Source organism: Saccostrea cucullata, unplaced genomic scaffold (genome assembly GCF_032062105.1).
Source record: "Saccostrea cucullata isolate Sc308-1 unplaced genomic scaffold, CSIRO_AGI_Scuc_v1 ctg3809, whole genome shotgun sequence".
Taxonomy (NCBI): Eukaryota; Metazoa; Mollusca; class Bivalvia; order Ostreida; family Ostreidae; genus Saccostrea; species Saccostrea cuccullata.
This window is the reverse complement of record NW_026926101.1, coordinates 45,955-69,157: the sequence shown is the minus strand read 5'-3', so window position 1 is coordinate 69,157 and position 23,203 is coordinate 45,955. Positions and strand designations below refer to the sequence as shown.

At 34.9% G+C, this 23,203-nt stretch overlaps 1 protein-coding gene across 1 annotated transcript in view; it reads right to left on the bottom strand.

The window, feature by feature from the left end:
- LOC134270776 (serine/threonine-protein kinase 32B-like) overlaps positions 1 to 23,203 on the bottom strand; it is a 31,428-nt gene that overhangs the window by 6,923 nt on the left and 1,302 nt on the right. The window contains exons 2-7 of the mRNA XM_062753022.1: positions 19,875 to 19,976; positions 16,452 to 16,507; positions 14,788 to 15,113; positions 13,732 to 13,769; positions 9,390 to 9,479; positions 7,396 to 7,499 (exon numbers count right to left, since the gene is read on the bottom strand). Of these exons, the coding sequence (XP_062609006.1) occupies positions 7,396 to 7,499; positions 9,390 to 9,479; positions 13,732 to 13,769; positions 14,788 to 15,113; positions 16,452 to 16,507; positions 19,875 to 19,926 (666 nt within the window). The 5' untranslated portion in view covers positions 19,927 to 19,976. The remainder of the gene's footprint in view (positions 1 to 7,395; positions 7,500 to 9,389; positions 9,480 to 13,731; positions 13,770 to 14,787; positions 15,114 to 16,451; positions 16,508 to 19,874; positions 19,977 to 23,203) is intronic.

Here is a 23,203-nt window from a genome sequence, read left to right as displayed (position 1 = left end):
TGATATACTGTTTGAAATATAAATGGTATTTCCCAACAGAGCTCTATCTGATCACGAAAAAGAGATTCACGCAACCTCAAAACTCCCAAGCTGTCATGGAAAAAAAAAATTAATAATACAAACTAGTAAGAGGAAACATTGGGTAAACTCTTTACAATCATTTCTAAATGACAGAGCAGATATCGTAATGATTAACTTTCCATGCGAGTCAATAATTGATGAACGTCGTTGGCATAAGTTGCCTCATTTGGGTTTTTCTAGCATCCAGTCTCATCAGAAATCCAATAAATTTGTTTTGATTATGATGGTAATCCAACACCCACATACTTCTGAGGATTCAATAAAGACATTAATTACAGAACAAGGAAAAGTCACATCAGATGCACTCTAAATGGTATATATGCATTGGTTATTCTCTAAAGGCGACTAAATGTTATCAATAAAAATCGTGAAGCTGAAAATGATACAGTAAAACTTGCATAGTCTGAACACTATTAGTTAAAAAAAAATGACCAGATTAAACAACATTCCTTATCAGACAATACTGTAAATGTATTATATACTGAAAGGAAAAAGAAACGCAGGGTATCATAATATTCGAAAAAAAATTGACCGCATGACTGAAAATTACGAAAATTGGTCAGATTAGAAATTTAGTTACTTTGAATCAAAAACAGTGTTCAGAATTACTCAACCGTAAAATGTATGACGTCATGTAGGGAAAACGCTAAAAAGCCCAAAACACGTTCAATTTGATGACGACAAGTTTGTCAACAAATCATGTTGCACCATGTGATCACTAGCACCTGAGGTAATTACACATTGTTTTTCAATATTTAAAGACGATATGAATTTCTTGTAATCTTGGTACAGTTTACAGAAGTCCCATATGGTCTGGCTTTCGAATTGCCAAATTAATGGAAAAAGTCAACAACGGGTAAATAAGCAGTTTCCTGTAAATTTTCCCCCATAAAACTTGTTACCCGTTATCAGAAAGGGCCTTGAATAGTTTTCATCAACCGTGACGATGACGTTAACGCGAAACAGAGTCATGTTCCGAGCGGGTTTTTCGTCCTGCCATCTCTTAAATCGCCACCTTACTACCACAAAAACCGCCTGTTATACAGTAGACATTTATAATCATTACAATCACACAAAAAATGAAAGAAAACAATTCCGCAATTTGGATTTTGGGGCCGGTCAACTTACTGTTGTGTTCCTCTCACTGGCGCATGCGCGCGTCATATGACTTATTTTTCGGCGTGGTTAACCATGCCCAATATAGCCAGAGTTTGAAAGATAAACACTCTGATGATTTCCATGCTAAGGATAAATAAGGCTCTTGACAGATGCGCGGGAGAGACATTGAAGATAATGAGAGTTTTCGATTTTCCCTTTTGGGGGGTATCGTCATATGAGCTGCAATAACTCATGGATTATTTGACAAAATCAAATGGGATTTTGGTTATATCTTTTTAATAGATAATTTTAAAAGTTAGATAGGAATATTGAAAAAAATTTAAAGAAAAAGAAATTAAATTCACCTCAAAAGTTTACCCTGCGTTTCTTTCTTTCAGTATATTTAGCGCGTACAATATTTAGCGAAAATTGGATTTTGAACAACTTAGTGTGGATTTGATTTTGCGCATATCTTATTAATGTTCTTCTTTATAGGTATATGTGTGAGGCATTTAGCGTTGTACTTGAATTAGCTCAGATTGCTTAAACGCCAAAAGAGCTAAAAAGAATACACAGCCAAATGTAATACGTTTACAGTATTTTGAACAAATAAATTTACTGAAAAGTACTTAAATTTTACATCGTATCAAACTAAAAAAAAAAATCAAAGAAAAGCATTCTGGAGTAATAATCATTATATATGGAAGCATTCTCATTTTTCATCATAGCTTTAAATTATTATATAAATATTGCATGTAGTTGAGTGTAACATTGAAAATTTTCACCCCAAGAAAACCATTGTCAACCGAGGCGCAGCCGAGGTTGACAATGGTTTTCGAGGGGCTACGCAGGAGGGCGTGGCTTCATTAATTTATTCAGCGGGTAGTAGTGTTTTTTATCAAATGTTTCTCGACGAATCAGATTCAAGTTATTTACATGAAAGTATAATATTGATTTTTGTCACAGGGTTTCAGTAACGTTGATCGATGACGTCACAACTGTATCAAAACAAAAATTACGAGAATGCGATGACGGCGCTGCTTGTATCCAGATAACTGTGTATGAGAGGGAAATACTTTAAAAATTGTTTATGCTTTATTAGAGAAAAGGAGCATTGATCAAGTGTACTGATTTTTTCTTTACTGAAGACAAGAAGCCGCGTCCTTATGTAAGTCAGGATTTCCTCTGATATTCTTGAAAAACAAGAGGCCCATGGGCCTTATAGGTCACCTGAGTATTGTGTAACAACTTTCAAACAATTAAATTTGATTCATGTTTTAAACCAGAGGCCATGAAATTCACAATTTACAATTTTTAAAGAGGCACCATTGCTTATCATAATTATTAACTTAGCATGTTTACTCCATTTACTTAATACCCAGAGGTATATCAGAGTAACAAAGAGAAAATGCACTTCCACTTTATACCCAGTTGTGCACCTCACCCTAAAGGAACCACTGATCCATGGGCCACATATTCAAAATTTTGCAAATTTATCATAAAATGGTTGATTAATACTAAAGAGCAGATTTCAAAGCATTCATTTATTTTCAGACTATGTACCCCCCCCCTCCCTGACCCTGGGGGCATAAAAAAAACACTTTGCTAGATGCACCTTTCTTCATCATAAATATATTGGCATAAAACCCAGAAGCAAAGGAAAATATTTTCAAAGAATTTATTTTTACTACTGAGTATATAATCAATAGAGCCACGCCCTAACACCAGAACCCCTAATCCTGGGGCCATAAAATTCACAATTTTGGAAGAGGCACTCTTGCTCATCATAACTATTGCTTAGTTAGTTTATTTAATACCCAGAAGCAGAGAAGAAGATTTTCAAAGAATTAATGCATTTTCACTATATAATCAGTAGAGCCCCGCCCTAACACCAGAACCCCTAATCCTGGGGCCATAAAATTCACAAATCTGGAAGAGGCACTCTTGCTCATCATAACTATGTGCTTAGTTAGTTTATTTAATACCCAGAAGCAGAGAAGAAGATTTTCAAAGAATTAATGCATTTTCACTATATAATCAATAGAGCCCCGCCCTAACACCAGAACCCCTGACCCTGGGGCCATAAAATTCACAAATCTGGAAGAGGCACTCTTGCTCATCATAACTATGTACTTAGTAAGTTTATTTAATACCCTAGGAGCAGAGAAGAAGATTTTCAAAGAATAAATGCATTTTCACTATATAATCAATAGAGCCCCGCCCTAACACCAGAACCCCTGACCCTGGGGCCATAAAATTCACAAATCTGGAAGAAGCACTCTTGCTTATCATAACTATGTGCTTAGTTAGTTTATTAAATACCCAGGAGCAGAGAAGAAAATTTTCAAAGAAATAATGTATTTTCACTATATAATCTATAGAGCCACGCCCTAACACCAGAACCCCTGACCCTGGGGCCATAAAATTCACAATTTTGGAAGAGGCACTCTTGCTCATAATAACTATGTGCTTAGTTAGTTTATTTAATACCCAGGAGCAGAGAAGAAGATTTTCAAAGAAATAATGCATTTTCACTATATAATCTATAGAGCCCCGCCCTAGCACTAGAACCCCAGACCCTGGGGCCATGAATTTCACAATTTTGGTAGAGGACTCAATGCACATTACATTCATGCCAACAGTTTGCCTGCTTGATGTCCAGGAGTAAAGAAGAAGATTTTTAAAGATTGCAATAATTTTAGTGGTTTTGGCCCCACCCCTCAGGCCCCTGGGGGGCGGGGACCATGAAATTCACAATTTTTGTTCCCCTCCACCCATAGATGCTGTATACCAAATTTGGTTGAAATTGGTTCAGTGGTTTCAGAGAAGAAGACGAAAATGTTCAAATGTTAACACACGACACACGACGCACGACGCACGATGACGGACGAAAACGGATAGCAATAGGTCACCTGAGTTACTCAGGTGACCTAAAAATCAAAGAATGCAAATATAAGTAATAAACAACGATTACTCAGTGAACATGGCATTATGAGCAATTGCTATTCATAACGCCATGTTCACTGAATAACGTTGTTTATTTCTTAATTGGCTATCCTGCAGTTTTCAGTTATTTAAATGGTTTCCATTTTTAAGTTAGAATCAAGCTTTTAATCTGTAATTCATTGCTGGAAATACATTTGATTGTTTTAATTTAAATATTAATGTACATTTGATAACTTAAAGCATGTTTTGATGAGAGTGATTTTTATTGTTCATATCTGTTTTGTCTGCAAGCATGCATAATACATAAATGGCAATCCAAATACCGTATATCCATTTTTTTTCCCAATGATCTATTTTTCTGCATTTTTTGCGACCATTTTTAATTCGCAAAATATAAAACATGCAGAAATTATGTCAGCTATAATGTGACATTACCATTTTAAACAAAAAAAACTTCAATCGTAAAAAATAACTTACGCAAAATAAAAACTGTACTAATCTACCCCTTTTTCGCAAAATTTCCAACACGTGAAAAAAAAGGGTATACAGTATATAGCAAACCAGTGTAATTAAAGTTTATATTAAAAAATACCCATTTACTGAAAGTTAAAGATGATGCAAAAAGGAGAAAAATTTGGAATAAATGCCAAGAAGCAGAATTTTCAGAGGTCAATCTTTAACAGGTATTTTCAATATCCAGTATAAATAAAGAGGTTGATTGGATTGAATTTTGAATTTCTCACTTATAATACAAAAGGAATTCATTATGGAAAAGAGAAACTGGGAGACCATAGCCTGCACCTGATCCTTACCCCCTCCTCCAGACCCTAATAACATTCCCTCTCACATTTTTGATCAAGCCTATCCCCCCCCCTAACCACCAGCAGCAGCAAACCGCCTTGCATATTTCATGTTCTAAATTAGTTTTTCTATCTGACCCTTACATTTCCCAGCAGCTGAGTTGTCACTTCCCCCAATAAAAGACAGTGAATTATGGTCATTAATTAACATCAGCCATTAATTTGTAAGTCAAATAAAGATGCAAACAATTTCCTCAGACCGGCACTTTCTGATCATTAACCAAGAACTCTTCAAATAATTTCCCCATCAATAATGACCCAAGAAGGCAAGGATTTTTAGACATTTCCTCTTCCAGTTTTATCTCTAGACTAAGAAAACTAGTCTAATCAATGTGTCGTAATCTTTGAGAGGCTGTCGTGTGAGAGGGCTTCAATGAGAGGACCTAAAGTGTCTCTTTCCTTTAGCCTCCTAATGAACTTCGTTTCTGTCCATCACGAGAGAATGTTGTTTTTTTTCCCTTTTTCTCTGAGGAACAAAAAAATCTAATTATTATAATTATCTTCTCTTATCTTTTCTTAACTAAGTCTTCCTTGCATAAAACAGTGTTTTAACATGTTTGAGAATACATAGCAAACAATATTTCTTGGAAAGTACTGGTAATTAAGCTATGCAAGCAAGAGTGCATTCTCCTACAGCGCAAGCTATATTGCTGCACTTGGGACTATAACTACCCCTCTAAGCAAAATGATTGGAAAACAGATAAATTAGCTGCTGCATGTAAAACATAACAACTGTATATTGGTTTATTTTCGCCCCATGTTATTTTCACCCTTTCACAATTGCAAACAATTTTGCGCTGTTTTAAATTCGCCTGGTCATAGTTCTGTTTAAGAAATAATGCTGTGTTCTTTGAATTTGCCCCATTTTAAATTTGCCCAACAATGACTAGGGTGAAAGGGGCAAAAATTTCCCTGTGTACAGTATATGCCAAATCATAAGGGTATAATTGCTCAATTTTGCTATCCATACACCTTTTCTTTATTGAAGGACTTTTTTCCAAATGAGAACTTCTAAAATCTGTACATCACAACTTGATACAATCAAGACTTTTCATAATTTCCATCCCTGAAACCTTATCCATCTGACTCCTGCTCAAGATCAGGACATTACATAGGCTATTAGCATTACCAAAGACCCCAGGAAGAAAAATGCTACCCACCAGAGCAGAAATCAAACCCAGGACCCTTAGACCTAGCCAGGGGCTCTACCAAAAACCTGTCTGTCTGCCACATCCCTCCCTCCTTAAAGGTCTTTGCCCACAAAAACCTAATTCAGCCTCTTCCCTGGTTGATCTTTCACTGGTCACTTCAAGAGGAAGGGGTGAGTGAGACCAAAAGTAACCAATAAGGGAGAAGAATGTGATGGACAAGACTAGAATTCGGACCCTCTTGACCCCCTGAAGCACTAGCAAGTGCTCAACCACAGAGTTTTATGTATCTGGTCACTGTCAATTTAAACCTAGCTGCCACACCTTTGTTCAGAATAGGTACCACTTGAATCTCCAAAATACAAAGGTTTAACCCAGAAAAAAAATCAAACATTTGTTCCTTAATTCTTAACCAAGTCCTATTACTCTTGATTTTGAGTTGTGACACCGCCTCAAGTCAGAAACATAATGAGATATCAATCTGATGGGAAAAATTGTACAGTGATTCCTAGTTTCTGCAATAAAAGATTGCAATATTTTAAGGATTATCAGCTTTTTTATTCATTTTTAATGGGTATGGTTTAAAGTTGCCATCTGCTTGAAGATAACTTGAGATGATTTATAGATGAGGGGGTATAATTTATTGTTTCATTTTCCCATTCATTGACACAATAACATTTTTGTTGAAAATAAATATATCATGAGATTATTTTTTAATGAAGTCTCAAAAAAGTGAAGGGCAATATTGATAATCTTCCCTCTCTCTCTCCTTCCACAGGAAATCAGATTCAGATAAAAGTCAAATCAATTCATATGTAATGTATGTAACACAATCCAAATCAAAAAGGAAAATCAAAATTCCTGTTTTTACCCTCACATTTCAAATATGAAGCCATTTAAGGCAACAATATCATAACATGCAGCTCCTCCAGTCATTTTTGCAACATAAAAGCTTCAAAATTCAAACTTTTGGATCCTTTATTATTTAACAAGGAGACCTGCGAGGAACGTTCCTCTCAAATGAACTTAAAATATACATGAATCTTTAACAAAAAGACCTAGGAGGAATGTTCCTCTCTCAATTTCAAGTGAACTCAATATATATACATGAATCTTTAACAAGGAGAGGTTATATAAATTTCCCAAAATATATTTTATACAGGAACACAAAAAGGAACAGACCAAATGATGATCTTTATGATTATGAAAACTTCTGTAATGGTGTTGTATGCTGGGATATCTAATTCCCCAGAGTTACCTACCCTTCCCCTCAACATCTCATAGGCACACACCCCTAACGACCACCAGTCAACTGCGAAGCTGTAACCAGGACACTCATCCAGAGCACAGGCAAAGATTTCTGGTGCTGAAAAACACAGAAAAGTTATAATTATACTAAATCTATCAGAAAAGCAAATGCTTTCAATGAAAATTTGATCATTTGAAAAATATCAGTCAGTCAAACTTCATTCTGTCAATTGACAATTGAAATATATGGCTCAACTTTAAAACTAAAGATTGCCCATATTTCACATTTTGACTGCATTCTGTTTATTCACGGTCATGTTTAATATCAGTGGAAAAGTATCAAAAAATTTGTGATTTCATGGATTAAAATTTTTTGGTCTACTAATTATTTTTACAAATAGGCATTCCATAGTATGCAATAAAATATCAATTTTTGAGATACTGCCTTTACCCTGCAGGGAAAATCTTATCTTTCTTGTGCCCAAAATGAGAAAAAAAAATGCAGAATTTCTAATTTTATAAGAAAATGACTGATGACTGATTTTTATTTAAAATTTCTTCTTTAAGCATTCTTGACTGACAATTTATGTGTTAACTGATAACGTACAGTTTTGCAAAATACATTTTATTACCCGGGGTGTAGCATAATATTTTGATACTGCGATATATTGAACCCAGGTTCAAAATATCACATAATATTTTGAACCCGGGTTCACTTTTTCGCTGCGATATATTGAACCCCCTTATAAAATATTGAACCCCTACCTTTTTCATTTCAAAGATAGGAGGTTCAAAATATTATGGCCATAAAATATTTAGTCCCCCTGCCCATTTAATTTTACAGGGAGGGGAGTTCAAAATATTATGACTATAAAATATCAAGTCCCCCGCCCTTTTAATTTATGGGGGAGGGGGTTCAAAATATTATGGCCATAAAATATTGAGTCTTCCTGCCCATTTAATTTTACAGGGAGGGGGGTTCAAAATATTATGGCCATTAAATATCGAGTCCCCCTGTCCATTTAATTTTACAGGGAGGGGGTTCAAAATATTATGGCCATAAAATATTGAGTCCCCCTGCCCATTTAATTTTACAGGGAGGGGGGTTCAAAATATTATGGCCATAAAATATCGAGTCCCCCTGCCCATTTAATTTTACAGGGAGGGGGTTCAAAATATTATGGCCATAAAATATTGAACCCCCCTGTCCTTTAAATTTAAGAGGGAGGGGGTTCAAAATATTATGGCCATAAAATATTGAGTCCCCCTCCCTGTAAATTCAAATGGCAGGGGGACTCGATATTTTATGGCCATAATATATTGAACCCCCTACCTCTGAAATTAAAAGGCAGGGGGACTCAATATTTTATGGCCATAATATTTTGAACCCCCTCCCTCATGCATTCAAATGGCAGGGGGACTCAATATTTTATGGCCATAATATTTTGAAATCCCCTCCCTGTAAAATTAAATGGGAAGGGGACTCGATATTTTATGGCCATAATATTTTGAACCCCCCCTCCCTCTTAAATTAAAAGGACAGGGGGGTTCAATATTATATGGCCATAATATTTTGAACCCCCCTCCCTGTAAATTTAAATGGGTTGGGGACTCGATATCTTATGGCCATAATATTTTGAACCCCCCTCCCTGTAAAATTAAAAGGGCAGGGGAATCGATATTTTATGGCCATAATATTTTGAACCCCCTACCTCTGAAATTAAAAGGGCGGGGGGACTCAATATTTTATGGCCATAATATTTTGAACCCCAGGTTCAATATTTTATAGGGGGGGTCAATATTTCGCAGCGATATTTTGAACCCGGGCTCAAGATATCGCGGGGTTCAATATATTATATACACCGGTATTATTTGGAAAATATCTCATTACACAGTTTCATGTTATCAATGCAGTAGAAAACGTTTTTCAGTGGCATTTTTTAAAAAAAAATTTCTTTTACTTCCGGGCTTATTCAAATGATCATGTGATAGCCTCTTTAAAACCTACCCATGTATGGAGTGGTCCCCGACATGGAAGTTGCTAGCTGGTTGTCTGTTATCATTGTCGCAATATTGAAGTCTGTTATATGTACATGGCCTGAAATTATATCAATTGGTAGATCATATTTCATTTGATGTCAAGTTCCCTCCAATCAATGAAAATCTAAAATTAAACCAAGGAGTCAAAAGGGCAGGCAAAAGATGAATCTCACAGCCCAGAGTTTCTCATCAAATCTGATGATCCCCAACTCACACCTGTGAACTAATTAGGGGATTTTAACTAATTAGAAGATTTCATCAACTGTTGGAAAAGATTGGATTACTGAACAGGGATCGCTCTGTCCCATTCTTCTAGGCAACATGCACAGAAAGACCAGTGAGACATTAATCGCATTCAATAACAGAAATCGGTCAATTTAGCATTTTACATCTCTTCAAGGGGGGTGTCAAATGTCTAGGGAATGAGAGTCGTCCAATCAATACTGCCACCACCGAATCTTAATTCTAGAAAAACACACTGTCCCATTTATGGCTTATACTGGGCCTGTCTTCCCAAGACAGACAGCATATTATCATCTAACAAATATTTCAATCTATTTTCATGAAACTTGACATCCGATCATTAATAATTCATCTCCCAAGCTCCAAATCTAATGATAAAATTCTTTATTCTGGAATCATATTGATTATTCAAATACACAGTTTATGGTAGAAAATATTGTTTTGCTTTAAAAATTCATTATATAAATGCATATCAGGTCTGAAATTCAATACCCACTCTGGTCATATTTCACAAATACACTTTGCAAATTTACAACTGGTTAGAAATTAATGCTTCATTCAATTAAATCATGAGAGTTAACAACAGATTTTTGCTCCACTCTGCTCCCACAACTACTACATGTAACTACATGTATAGGCTAAGAGAAGAAAAGAAGGAGTCAAATCCCTTGGAAAGAGGCAATAGTAAGCAGAGAGGAACAAAAACCTTTGGCTTGAGAGATGTTGGTGGAAGTTCAGTACAGAAACCCATGGCTAAAGAAGGTGGGTCACAGAAAACACAAAAGATACCCATCGCTAGGGAAGATGGGTGGAAGATAAGAACAAAAACTCTTTGCTAGAGAAGCTCATAGCTGGAAGATTAGACCATAAACCCTTGGATAGAAAAATGGATGGTTGCAGAATGGACAAGAAGCTCTAGACTATGGAAGGTGGGTGGTAGAATAGACCAGAAGGTTTTGACAGAAGATGGGTGGCAGATTGTGCCAGAAACCTTTGACTGCAGCAGATGGGTAGTACAGTGGATCAAAACCCTCAACCATTAAGAGAAGTTATAGGGAAGAGTAGACTAGAAATTTTTGAATAGAAAAGATTGATGGCAGATTGCACCAGGAACCCTTAACTAGGGAAGATGGGTGGTAAAGAAGACCAGAAAATCTTGGCTAAAGATGAGAAGCAGAGCAGATTGAAATTATTTAGCTAGGGAAAAGAATCTGGCAGTTATCACAAATTGTAACAAAAGGCCCATGGGCCTTATAGGTCACCTGAGTATCATGCAACAACTTTCCAACAATTGAATTTGATTCATGTTTTAAACCAGAAGCCATGAAATTCACAATTTTGAAAGAGGCACACTCAGCATGCTTACTTTGGTTACTTAATACCCAGAGGTAGATCAGAGTAACAAAGAAAAAATGCATTTCCACTTTTTGTGTATGTCAGGGCACCTGGGTCAGGGCTTTTTGTGGTATGGCAGGTCCACAGTTGTTCACCCCATCCCACAGTAACCACTGACCCTGGGGCCACATCTTTCAAAATTATGGAAATTTTATAGATTTTATTTCATCAAGTTGTTGATTAATACCAAAGTGCAGATTTCAAAGCATTAAATTATTTTCAGACTATATATTACACCCCCCAAGTACCTCTGTCCCAGGGGCCAGGAAATAAACCCATAAATATATACTAAGATCATTGGCATAATACCCAGGAACAAAGGAATAGATTTTCAAAGAATTCATGCATTTTCACTATATAAACATTAGAGCCCTGCCCCAACACAAGAAGCCCTGAAATTCAAAAATCTCAAAGAGGCATCCTTCCTCCTCATAACTATGTACATAATTTATTGTTCAAATACCCAGGTGCAGAAAAGAAGAATTTTAGAGAATTTATGCATTTTCACTATATAATCAATAAAGCCCCACCCTAACACCAGAACCTTCAACCCAGGGGCCATGAAATTCACAACTTTGGAAGAGGCAGCCTTATTCAACATAACTATGTACTTGGTTAGTTTATTAAATACTCAGGAGCAAAGAAGAAGATTTTCAAAGAAATAATTCATTTTTTTCTACATCACCTAATATATAGCACCACCCTAGCACTAGAATCCCTGACCCTTGGGCCATGAAATTCACAATTTTGGAAGAAACAGCCTTATTCAACATAGCTAGGCACTTGGTTAGTTTATTTAATGCCCACGAACTGAGAAGAAGAATTTCAAAGAATTTTTGCATTTTCACTAAATAATCTATATAGGCCCACCCTCGAACTTAAGAACCCCTGACCCTGGGGCCATGAAATTCACAATTTGAGAAGAGGCAGTCTTATTCAACCTAACTATGCATTTGGTTAGTTTATTTAATGCCCACGAACAGAGAAGAAGAATTTCAAAGAAATAATGCATTTTCACTTAGGGAATAACTATCTTCTAATTTGGTATTTGCGACCGTTAATGCTGATTTAACGGTCGCACTAGAACCGGCGACGCGTAAGCGGAGCCATAAAGTTCACCGTTAATTTTGGTCGCAAGAGAAGTCATTATTCCCATTCTAATGCAATCCATGCATTTTGTTGGTTGTTTACGTATTATTTTGTTGAGTTTCATTATATGAAGTACGTCACGCAGCATTGTGTTTTGCGTCGCTCTATTATGACGTCACAATTGAGAGCTTTCACTCTCATTAATGCTCGTTTTACTGCCTCAAACAAATCACTTTAGCCAATCAAAACGTGTTTTACAAACCTATTGCATTAGAATATATAATCTATATAGCCCCACTCTACCACAAGAACCCCTGACCCTGGCGCCATTTGATTTATAATTTTGGAAGAAGCAGTCATTTTCTACTTAACTATGCGATTGGTTAGTTTATTTAATGCCCAGGAGCAGAAAAGAAGAATTTCAAAGAATTTATGCATTTTCACTATATAATCTATATGACCCCACCCTCACAATAGAACCTGATCCTGGGGCCATTAGATTCACAATTTTGGAAGAAGCAGTCATTTTCAACTTCACTATGCACTTGGTTAGTTTATTAAATGCCCAGGAGCAGAAAAAAAGAATTTCAAAGAAATAATGCATTTTCACTATATAACCTATTTAGCCCCGCCCTAGCACTAGAATTCCTGACCCTGGGGCCATGAATTTCCTCATTTTGGTAAAGGACTCAATGCTGATTACAATTACACCAACACTTTGACTGCTTGATGTCCAGGAGTAAAGAAGAAGATTTTTAAAGATTGCACTAATTTTAGTGGTTTTTGCCCCACCCCCCAGCCCCCAGGGCGGCAGGGATCTTGAAATTCACAATTTATTCCCCTTCACCAATAGATGCTATGTGCTAAATTTGGTTGAAATTGGTTCTGTGGTTTGAGAGAAGAAGCTGAAAATGTTCACGCACGATGTACGACGACGGAGGAAAACGGATAGCAATAGGTCACCTGAGTTTACTCAGGTGACCTAAAAATGCTTGCTTACAATTTATGTTGTTGAGAGCTATCTAAAACTGCATTACTAAAAATTAAGATTTGTCAGTTTAACTGCCAAGTTCTAGGTGTTTGAAATGATGGCAATCTATAATTTTGTAACCTACTAGGGATTTAAGCTTGAAAGACCTTGATTTTATGGTTGGAGGTAAAAATGTCCATTGTGAATACTAAAATTGCATGCTGAGATATTTCTGCACTTGATCTTTCAGCTCTAATTTGGAAAAAGAATAAATCAGGCAAAACATCCATCTAAGATTAATATCATGCAATGAACTTATGCATTCCCATCTCTGGAGTAATCTGCTTAGGTCTATAGCATTCGAGGATGCATTAGCAACAGTCACGCATGACTTCAAGGCAATATGCCGGCTTTTAAAAGAGCATGATAGAATTCTACATGATCATAAATCGATGCTCTAGATCTGTAACAGCCATTTAGATTTATAACTTAATTGTGCAACTCAAATTTTTCTCAAGTTTACAAGGAAAAAAATTCTTCGCAGAACATATGGACATGCATAAAAGGATGTCAAATATTTTTATTACAATGTATAGTCTTCTTTAAAGTTTACCTTCTTCATCCAATAAAATATTGTCTGGCTTTATGTCTCTGTAATTTTAAAGAAAAGTCATTATGATACATATATAAAAATATATACAGTAAAACATAGCAAGCATGCTTAACATGTTTATTCCATGAAAATGGGGGGGGGGGGGGGAATTAAACTTCACAAAAATTAGTTTCTGATCATATGGTACAGTTTTCCAAACAGTCAGTTTTTCATCAGAATTAAGTACGTCTTAATGTACCCAAGGGAAATGAAGTTTTACTTTACGAGAGGAGAATAATCATAAAACGTAAGATAATTGTTTTAAGTACTAAAAATTTAAATGTCATGGCAATTTCTGGAACACACTTTCTTTCTGGCATAAAACTTGTAGTATAAAAAATACTAGACTTTTTAACTTAAATCTGCTGAGGAATTAGATTTAATTTACTGTTTGAGAAAAAAGAATTCAAGCAGTATTGCAGAGGAAAAAGCTGTGAGCTCAGGGAATTTTCACTCCTAAAAAGGCTGTATACACACTGGGGGGTAATTGGCTCTTAACACTTTCAAATTACTTCTTAATTGAATGAGCTTAAACAATACTTAATCAAGCTGTCAGGAAAAGGCATGCAGCTTTGTCTTTTGATTTGTCAAGGGAAATTCTGAGCAAATGGTTATCTATTCTCTATGCAGAACTAGTTCAAAAGGTGTACCTATGGTTTCATAATATTGGAATCAACTTTAATTTTAAAATTGGAATAAGATGCTAACAAAAGTATACCCTTGTTCCACTGAAATGCAATTCCTTTACTTATTAGATAATGAAAAAAAATACGATATGTACACTGGAATGTTCAAATATGGTACTAGTAAAATACCATCATGTAATATAAGTTTAATTAATCAATCCTTTTGGAAACTTTTTAAAAAATTTTAAATTGACAATTTCTTTCAATATATAACAGCTGATGAAAGCAATACAATTTGAAAACACGTACATTCTGTTTATAAAAATTTATGCTGTTAGGACTTATATTAGGACTTTAAAGAACTAAGATATGATTTCATATTTTACAATACCTGTGAATAATATACTTCTTCCTTAGATAGTCCAGTGCCAAGGCAATCTCGCACACATAGAGTTTGATGTGACTCTCGTCAAACTGAACCTCCTGCTGAATGTGAAACCTTAGATCCCCTCCCAAAAGTAGGTCAACGACCATAAACATGTCCTCTTCATCTTGGAACGTGTACCAGAGGTTGACGAGGAAGGGGTGGTCCAGGGCTGACAGAATCTCCACCTCCCGGAACACATTGCGGACGGCATCTTTTCTGACGCACATGGACTTGTTCATGTATTTCATGGCATACATTTTCTTGTTGTCTTTCTTCTGCACAATGCATACCTAGAAAAAAACATTTTACATTTTACCAGGTAAATGTATATTTTCTAAACAAATTAATCTTAGTAAATTAAACTTTACTTAATCAATCAACTGTTAAAGACTTTAATTGGAACAGAAATGATCTATTTAAAATCCACCATGTCAGGAATATTCTCTCTCATTGTTATCTTTATTTTTATTTTTTTAATTTCTTATAACATGCAAAATACAGTAAGTTGTATATGAATAAATTGTATGTTAGCCGTGAATTTCAAAATGCCAACAGATACAAACAATTATCCAATTACACTCAATCCATTTGGATTTCCCAATCTCTATAAATTAGGACTAATCCAATCTATATCCATCAAAATGCAAACAAATAATAACAATTATCCAATTACTCTCAATATCATTAGGATTTTACCCTATCCATTGGGATTTTACCTAATCTCTATCCGTTAGGATTTTAAACATTCTCTGTCCATTAGGATTTTCCTTAATATTTATTCTTTAGGATTTTATCCAACCTCTGTCCATTAGGACTTTAAACAATCTCTATCCATTAGGATTTTATCCAATCTCTTTCTATTAAAATTTTATCCAATCTCTATCCATTAGAAGTTTACCTAATCTTACCCATTAGGATTTTATCCAATCTCTTTCTATTAGTCTAAGACTTTATCCAATCTCTATATCCATTAGGATTTTACCTAATATCTAACCTTTAGGATTTTATCCAACCTCTGTCCATTAGAATTTAACATAATCTCTATCCTTTAGGATTTTATCTAATCTCTATCCATTAGGATTTTACCTAATCTCTTTCAATCTGGATTTTATTCAATCTCTACCCACTAGGATTTTTTACCTAATTTTTATCCATTAGGATTTTTTTAAATCTCTATCCGCGTTAGCATTTTATCAAATCTTTATCCATTAGGATTTAACTAATCATTCTCTATCTATTAGGATTTTATCTAATCACTTTTTTTAACTCATAATTTTATCCAATTCTATCCATTAGAATATTATTAAATATGTATTCATTAGGATTTTATCCAATATCTATATCCACGCAAATTTTATCCACTCTTTGTTGACTTTTACACTAGTTATTCTGATCAGAGGAAATATCGTCTTTTATTTAATGCAGTGATGCTAAGTTGCTAACAAATGTCTATTACTAATATTATTATTATATTGTTAAAACACAGAAGAAAAATACAATACATGTAATTAAATCTTACTTTTGCCTTTAACAAACCAAAAGACTTCTGTGTTTTCTTTAATGTGTCTTTTTTATTTGAGGAGTTCAATATCTTCTTGCCATGCAGTCAATATACAAAATAATGTTACCTTTCCAAAACTTCCTTTTCCGATAGCTCGTAGAATTTGAAAATGGTCAAAATTCACTGCAAAATAAGATAGAATAAAAATCAAATGGCAAAAAGAAAATGGTGTGCTCATATCATAAACAGGACCTTTTAGGATAAAATTTTTGCAGTCATTCACCCTACCTACAATACAAGCTACTTATCCATACATTTACGGATAATATGATTTGTGAATAATCCATGAGACAGAGTCAGAGCCCCAGCTTGTTTTCTCTACATACACATTAATTTTGATTTACGCCACTGCTCTAACGAGATTTCTAGGACTTTGTTTATAAGATAACTGACAGATCCATGCATACTTAACTAATTATTTGAACATTAGTTAATGTCTGGGCTGCTATATCTTGTTTCCTCTTTTACCTTATAAATTTCTAAATGAAGTCTTTGCAAATCTAATTCTTAGTCCAGCTATAAGAAGATATCTCCCTATTTGTCCAATAAATCAATTTTCTTATGATAAAGGCATGCAGAAATTAAGACACCTTAGACATGACCACAGCACATATGGTCATATATCTCACAGAAAGAAGAGGGCCATGGGCCAAAGACACTCACCTGAGTAACTGTGACCTTTTAATATTATTTTTCATCAACAGATCCTTTATATTTATTCCCATGTAAAATTTCATCACCCAATTGCAGCCTCATCAAACCACCATGATTTAATCACATTATACACAACCTGAGAATGTCACTCTTCTGTTTTTCTATTTTTACCATTAATGTAAAACTTCAAGTACCAATCTGAAACTGTGCTAAACACTATTTAGGAGAATTAACTCGTGTATCAAGCAGTTCAAGGTTAAAAGTAATTTAAGGTCAAGATCTAGTAAATAACTTGAGACTAATTTTTTGGTGCTAGATCCATTATGACGTCATAATCAATTTCAACTTTCTTTTTCCCGTACTTTACGGCTTTAGTAGAATTATGTAGGAAATAGGGTATTTTCATGTCATTCAATTTGAAATCATATGAAAAGTAAACCGGATACCTATATTAAATTTTATATTGATTTAAAGAAGAGGCCATGAACATACTAATTACCGTTTGCAATTTTTATACAAAATAGCTTTGCAGGGGTAGAATTTTCCGATCCGGTCTTGATTTTCCTAACACGGCCATGAGAGACTGTATGCAATCTGGATACATTTCCTTTGCCGAATACTTAAAAAACTCCCATATTCATGACTGGTTTTCTTAATTTTTCATTGAAAATGACAGATTAAAATGCAGTATTTCATCTTTTTTACCTACAAATTATGCCCCGAAACACCTTATTTGATCAAGCTAAAGTTGTAAAGCATTAATAAAGGAATTTATTTCTCAAGTTTGATAAATCTGTAGGCATCCTTCATTTACTAGATCTTGACCTTAAGGTGAAGCTATAAGACTGAAGCAAGTACAGTGTAGTGTACAATATAGAGCTCTCACCAATATGCATTAGCATATGAAGAAAAATATCTTGTATAGTTTCTTTGAAACTGTGCTAAATTAAATGCAAAGTGTGATGGACATAGAGATGTAAGGACCATGTCAGACTTGATAAACATAGAATGGACTGCATATTGACAATGGGGCATAAAAATCATAAATAAAATAGCCAGGCACACTGACTCCTATGATTGAACTGTTTACACTTGTCTTTATAATGCAGAATACTTTTTATCTAACTCATGAAATATAACCCAAGTATGAACTTTGTCACACCCTGTATCAGATTCCATTTCCAAAGCAAACTTTTGGCAAGATGCATCTTGATACATGCTAACCTTCGAGTGTTAATATAAACAATGGGTGATTGAAATACACTTTGTAAAACTCAACACACTGAAGTTCTAAGTAAACTGCATTGATTTATGTGGGCCAACCTAATTCAATTTCGCTGCCATTAATCCTAAGCTGGAATCTGGCATCTCCAATAGTTTTCATCAATGCCTCAATTCAGCACAGATACATGCAAATAAGTAAGAAAAGCTACATGTGAGTCTTGGTTCTTTGTGTGGCAAATAATATAAACTAAAACAACAAGTTACATGAAGAAGTTTTAAAAAATATCATCTATATAGGTATAAAAGATTCCATCAGCTCATCTGCAAGTGTTCATATAGGAAAATATTTGTTACAATAGACATGATAGAATTGGTTAAAGATATTCACAGTACTCTTACTCTTATTTAGAACTTCTATATAAATACTGTGATATTTGGACAACTGTACATGGCTCCTTATGTGACAAGCAGAATACATTCTCCAGCAGTTTCTTGTGATCTGAAGACTCAATCTTCCCAATTTTTCAAGAGTAAAGAGAACAAGAGGCCCATGGGTCACATTGCTCAACTGAGCACTGTGGCTGGGAAAAAAGCAGAAATCCGCTCATTTTTGAAAATTTTAAATCCGGTGGTTCCAACTTACCATTAAAGGGGAGGGGTATGATTTGAACAAACCTGAGTCTACATTAACTAAGAATGCTTGAATATTTCTTTGATTACATGTGCCTTTTTAACCTTTACATTTAAACTTACATTGTGGTATCCCCCCCTACTCCTGGCCAGCAAAGCACCCTATTGTCATATTTTAAACAAATTTACTCTAATACACTTCCTGAGGATACTTCTATATCCAATCAATGCTTTGCTGTTCTTGAAAAAAAGTTTTTAAGAGATTTTCCTACGTATTCCTATGTAAAACTTTGCTCATCAACTGTGGCCCCAGCCTACCCCAGGGGCTCATGATTTGAACAAAAATGAATCTACATGTACATTAAGGATGCTTCCATAAATATTTCTAATCATGGCTTTCCTTTGTTTGTAAAAAAAATTCTTGCTGTTCTTGAGAAGAAGATTTTTAAAGAATTTCCTATATATTTCTATGTAAAACTTTGATCGTCTCTTGTAGCCCAACCCTACCCCGGGGGTCATGATTTGAACAAACTTGAATCTGCACTACCTGAGGATGTTTCCCCATAAGTTTCATCTTTCCTGGCACAGTGGTTCTAGTGAAGATTTATAAAACATGCCACCAAATTTTCACTCTCTCTGAATCATCTCCCCTTGAATGAAGGTGTAGCCCTTCATTTGAATAAACTTGTGTCCCCTTCACCCAAGAATGCCTATTGGCAAGTTTAGTTGAAATTGGCCCAGTGGTTCTGGAGAGGTCAAAAATATGAAAAGTTTACAGACAGACAAAGGGATGGACAGATGACAGATGGACTACGGACAACCTGTGGCTGATCTTCCTTAGTAGCTAAACATACAAGCTTTAAATGATTCCTGAAGTAAATGACCTTAAATATCTTAAATCCTCATATATTTTTTATTAAGTACTTGCATTTTCTCAGTTCCATTGAGTTGGAGAAAACACGTTTTGACAGCATTTACGTACCTTCTCCATGGACATCAAAGGAATCCTTTCTTCCAGAGGAGGAGTTACCCATCCTGAATCGTCTGTACACAGTCAGCTAAAGACAAATGGGACGTCACACATCTACAATGATAAAAGTATAGCTTTACATTTATCATCGGTTTGAAAATCATGAAAATTAATTCCAACAAATGCACCTTTAGCAGCCAAGTTTCTATTGCATCCTTTACTCTGCTTGTTTTGGATACACCTATCCAATTTACATTAAAATCAATGATCTATAAGCAAGATAAGACTTTAAAAAATAATTTCAGAAGTTTTCTGAAGATTATGAATTCAATACCAAATTAAATATACAAATTTTATAATTAAACAATAAACAGTGAAATTTTATCAATGCTCTCTTGCTTTTAGCTGCAAATTAAAATGGATTCATTTTAGGAAACCGGGTTCGATCTTGACCATCCATTAGGATTTTCCCATTTTTGCTGACACTGTATTTACACTACCCTTATCCTACTCCATCAAATTGATTGTTGTCCCACCCACTAGTGTACTGAAAAGTCAGGATGCTAGAATTACATCAGCACCGAAGGCCACTAACATATTGAAAGTAAATCATTCCGCAAGACAGAATTTTTCTTCTGCGTCTAAATTTGTTCGACACAATATATTTTCTGAGACAGTAGTATGTCAGGTTATAAAACTGCCTATTTCACCGTGCATAACCCCACATATGGGCCATTATGGGGGCGCGGAATGGTTCTTAAATTTGGGTCTTTGCTCCATGCTTTTGTTACCCAAAAATGTATATTTTACGCAAACTTCCTGTTACAAAATAGAAAAAAGGCCCACTGCAATCAAAAAATTGTGTTAAAGTATGAGAAAATGAACCCTTTTGGCCTCTTAAGTCTAAAGCATGTATGCCATTTTATTGGCAAATAATTTCAGTCTTTGTAAGATTTTTGCAAATTGTGGAGATTCTTCACAAGAAATTAATGATAGATGAAAGGAACTTGTGTTATAATTGAATTTTATTATTTCACCTTCTTATTTGTCGCACCATAGGATTAGCTTGCCATATTCGACTATTTTCCGTAGTTATTAGTACAAAGACAATGTTCAGCTTAACATAGATCTGTTGTTTAAGAAATTGGATAAATATTATCAAGTGTAATTAGAATTAAGTTTCTCTGTTAATCATCTTATTGATCATTTTGTAAAAATCTTTGCTACAACAGGCACATAGCAACAGGATGACCAGAGGGGGGGGGGGGGGGGGGGGCCCCACCCACTTTTTTTCACATCACCTTTACTATTGAAAATGTCCATTGAAAGGTTGCTTGAACCCCCCACTTCTTACCACAGTATAGTGATATCAAGGAAATGTAATATTGTATTACTATGCCAAAAAAAACAAGAGAACATATTTATAAAATAACATACATTTATTTTGAAGTCTGCCCCATTTATTTGAGGTGGAATTCTCCGAAACATTAGAGCTATGTCTTCAGCAAAATCATATCTAGAAGTCCCTCACTTAAATCAGATGAAGCTGAGTGATATATAAGGCACCAACTTTCACAAAGAAACGGTCAAATTTGCATTCCCGCATGCTCTTGCCAGATATTGCAGAAGTGTTCATGTATTTCTAGGACGAGTCCCGAGCTGGGAAACGAGTAACAGTAAGCTGGGATATCACTGTGTTCCGCCGTAAGTGAATTTAGGATTATTTTCATCTCAATCACTGTAGGAAAGCTAATCAGGTCAACGAACATTGCAAATTCTGCTTCGAATTCTTCACCCCCGGGCGGCACCATTCCGCGCCCCCATATGTGGGGTTATGCACGGTGTATTTTGCACGTATATATTTTCATCTTAAAAAATGTGCTCTTTCATCAAATCATTATATAGGTGGTCATTATAAACAAACAATTTCTGCATCATTACATGGCATTGATTTATAATATCACCTATACTCATCCATTTGCCCATTAAATATGTGATTGAAAAAAGGAGATATAGACCCTTTTCCTATGACATGTTTTGCCTAGGAGTTATTCCTCTTAGCCGCCATCTTGTAGGTCAAAGTAGTGAATTTACCTCTTTGAGCAAACCAATTTTAAACATGCAATTTTCAATGCAATGCATGCAAGAAATATTTGGGGGAAAATATTTACAATCTTAAAATTATGAATTAATAGAGGCTTTAACAAACGTATCTTCATAAGAAAAATAGTGTTATCAATTTACCTCAGTAACCAGTATAACAAATTGACCTTGGTTGAATAATGAAGGAAACGGCCGGGGAATGTTGCCCTACAATATGGCGGCTAAGGGGAATAACTCCTAGGCAAAAAGGGTCTATTCTGACAATTCTAATCTACTGGTAACATGTGTCTATGCACAAAAAGGGATGTATGACTTATGTATCTGGTTGTGCAAATATAGATGACATATATAATTTATATATAATACATTATCTTCTCCATAAGCTCAGAAACCGGGACATTGAACCAGTGTCCTGGCTGTTCTCTAGAAAGTTGTGCATGAGGATGATGAGTTACTGCAGATCTTTGTCAAACACCCCCCCCCCCCCCCAACTTTTAATTTACAATCCTTTGTTTTCGTGGCAATTAAACTTACACAAATCACTTATCCTTTTAGTTTTAAATAATAGTGGTAGAGGATACATGTACTGTACTGTAAAACTCAGTTAAAATTCAGATGATTCTGTATAATTTTTTTTTTTTTTTTAATAAATTTTAAATACTGTACATATAGTTTCAATACAATTTTTGAAAATAGAAGCCATCCTTGACTAAATATCCATGAACCTAAGAATGAATTAAGAAAACTGAAAATTGTAAAATCTGAGAATTATCAATAAAAATTGAAAATTCAAAAATGAAATGTCTTTGAAAACAATAAATTCCATATGTATCGATCTGTTCAGAATATGTATATATAAATTATAAAGGTTTTTAATTGATAGTGTCTCACTCTCCGAAAGGCAGCATTAAGATAGCAAATCTTCCGAAAAAAATCAATATACTTTTACCAGAAGTCTTGAGGCAGAATCATCCCTCAAACTGCCACAAAAAAACATATGGCAATTATCCGACACAACGTTTTTCAATTTTCTCTAAGAAATACCCTCTGATTCAATTCAACTTGAAATGAGACATCTACTTATTTAACTTCCCTTCCTTAGGGGGAGAGTCTGAGTTCCCTTCTTTGGTGACTTAAAAGAGGCCTCATATACAATTTAAAGCTTTGATGGTCTCTATACAGTCAAATTATCAATTAACAAGCTTCAAAAATATACGGTATATACTTGAACTTAGGTA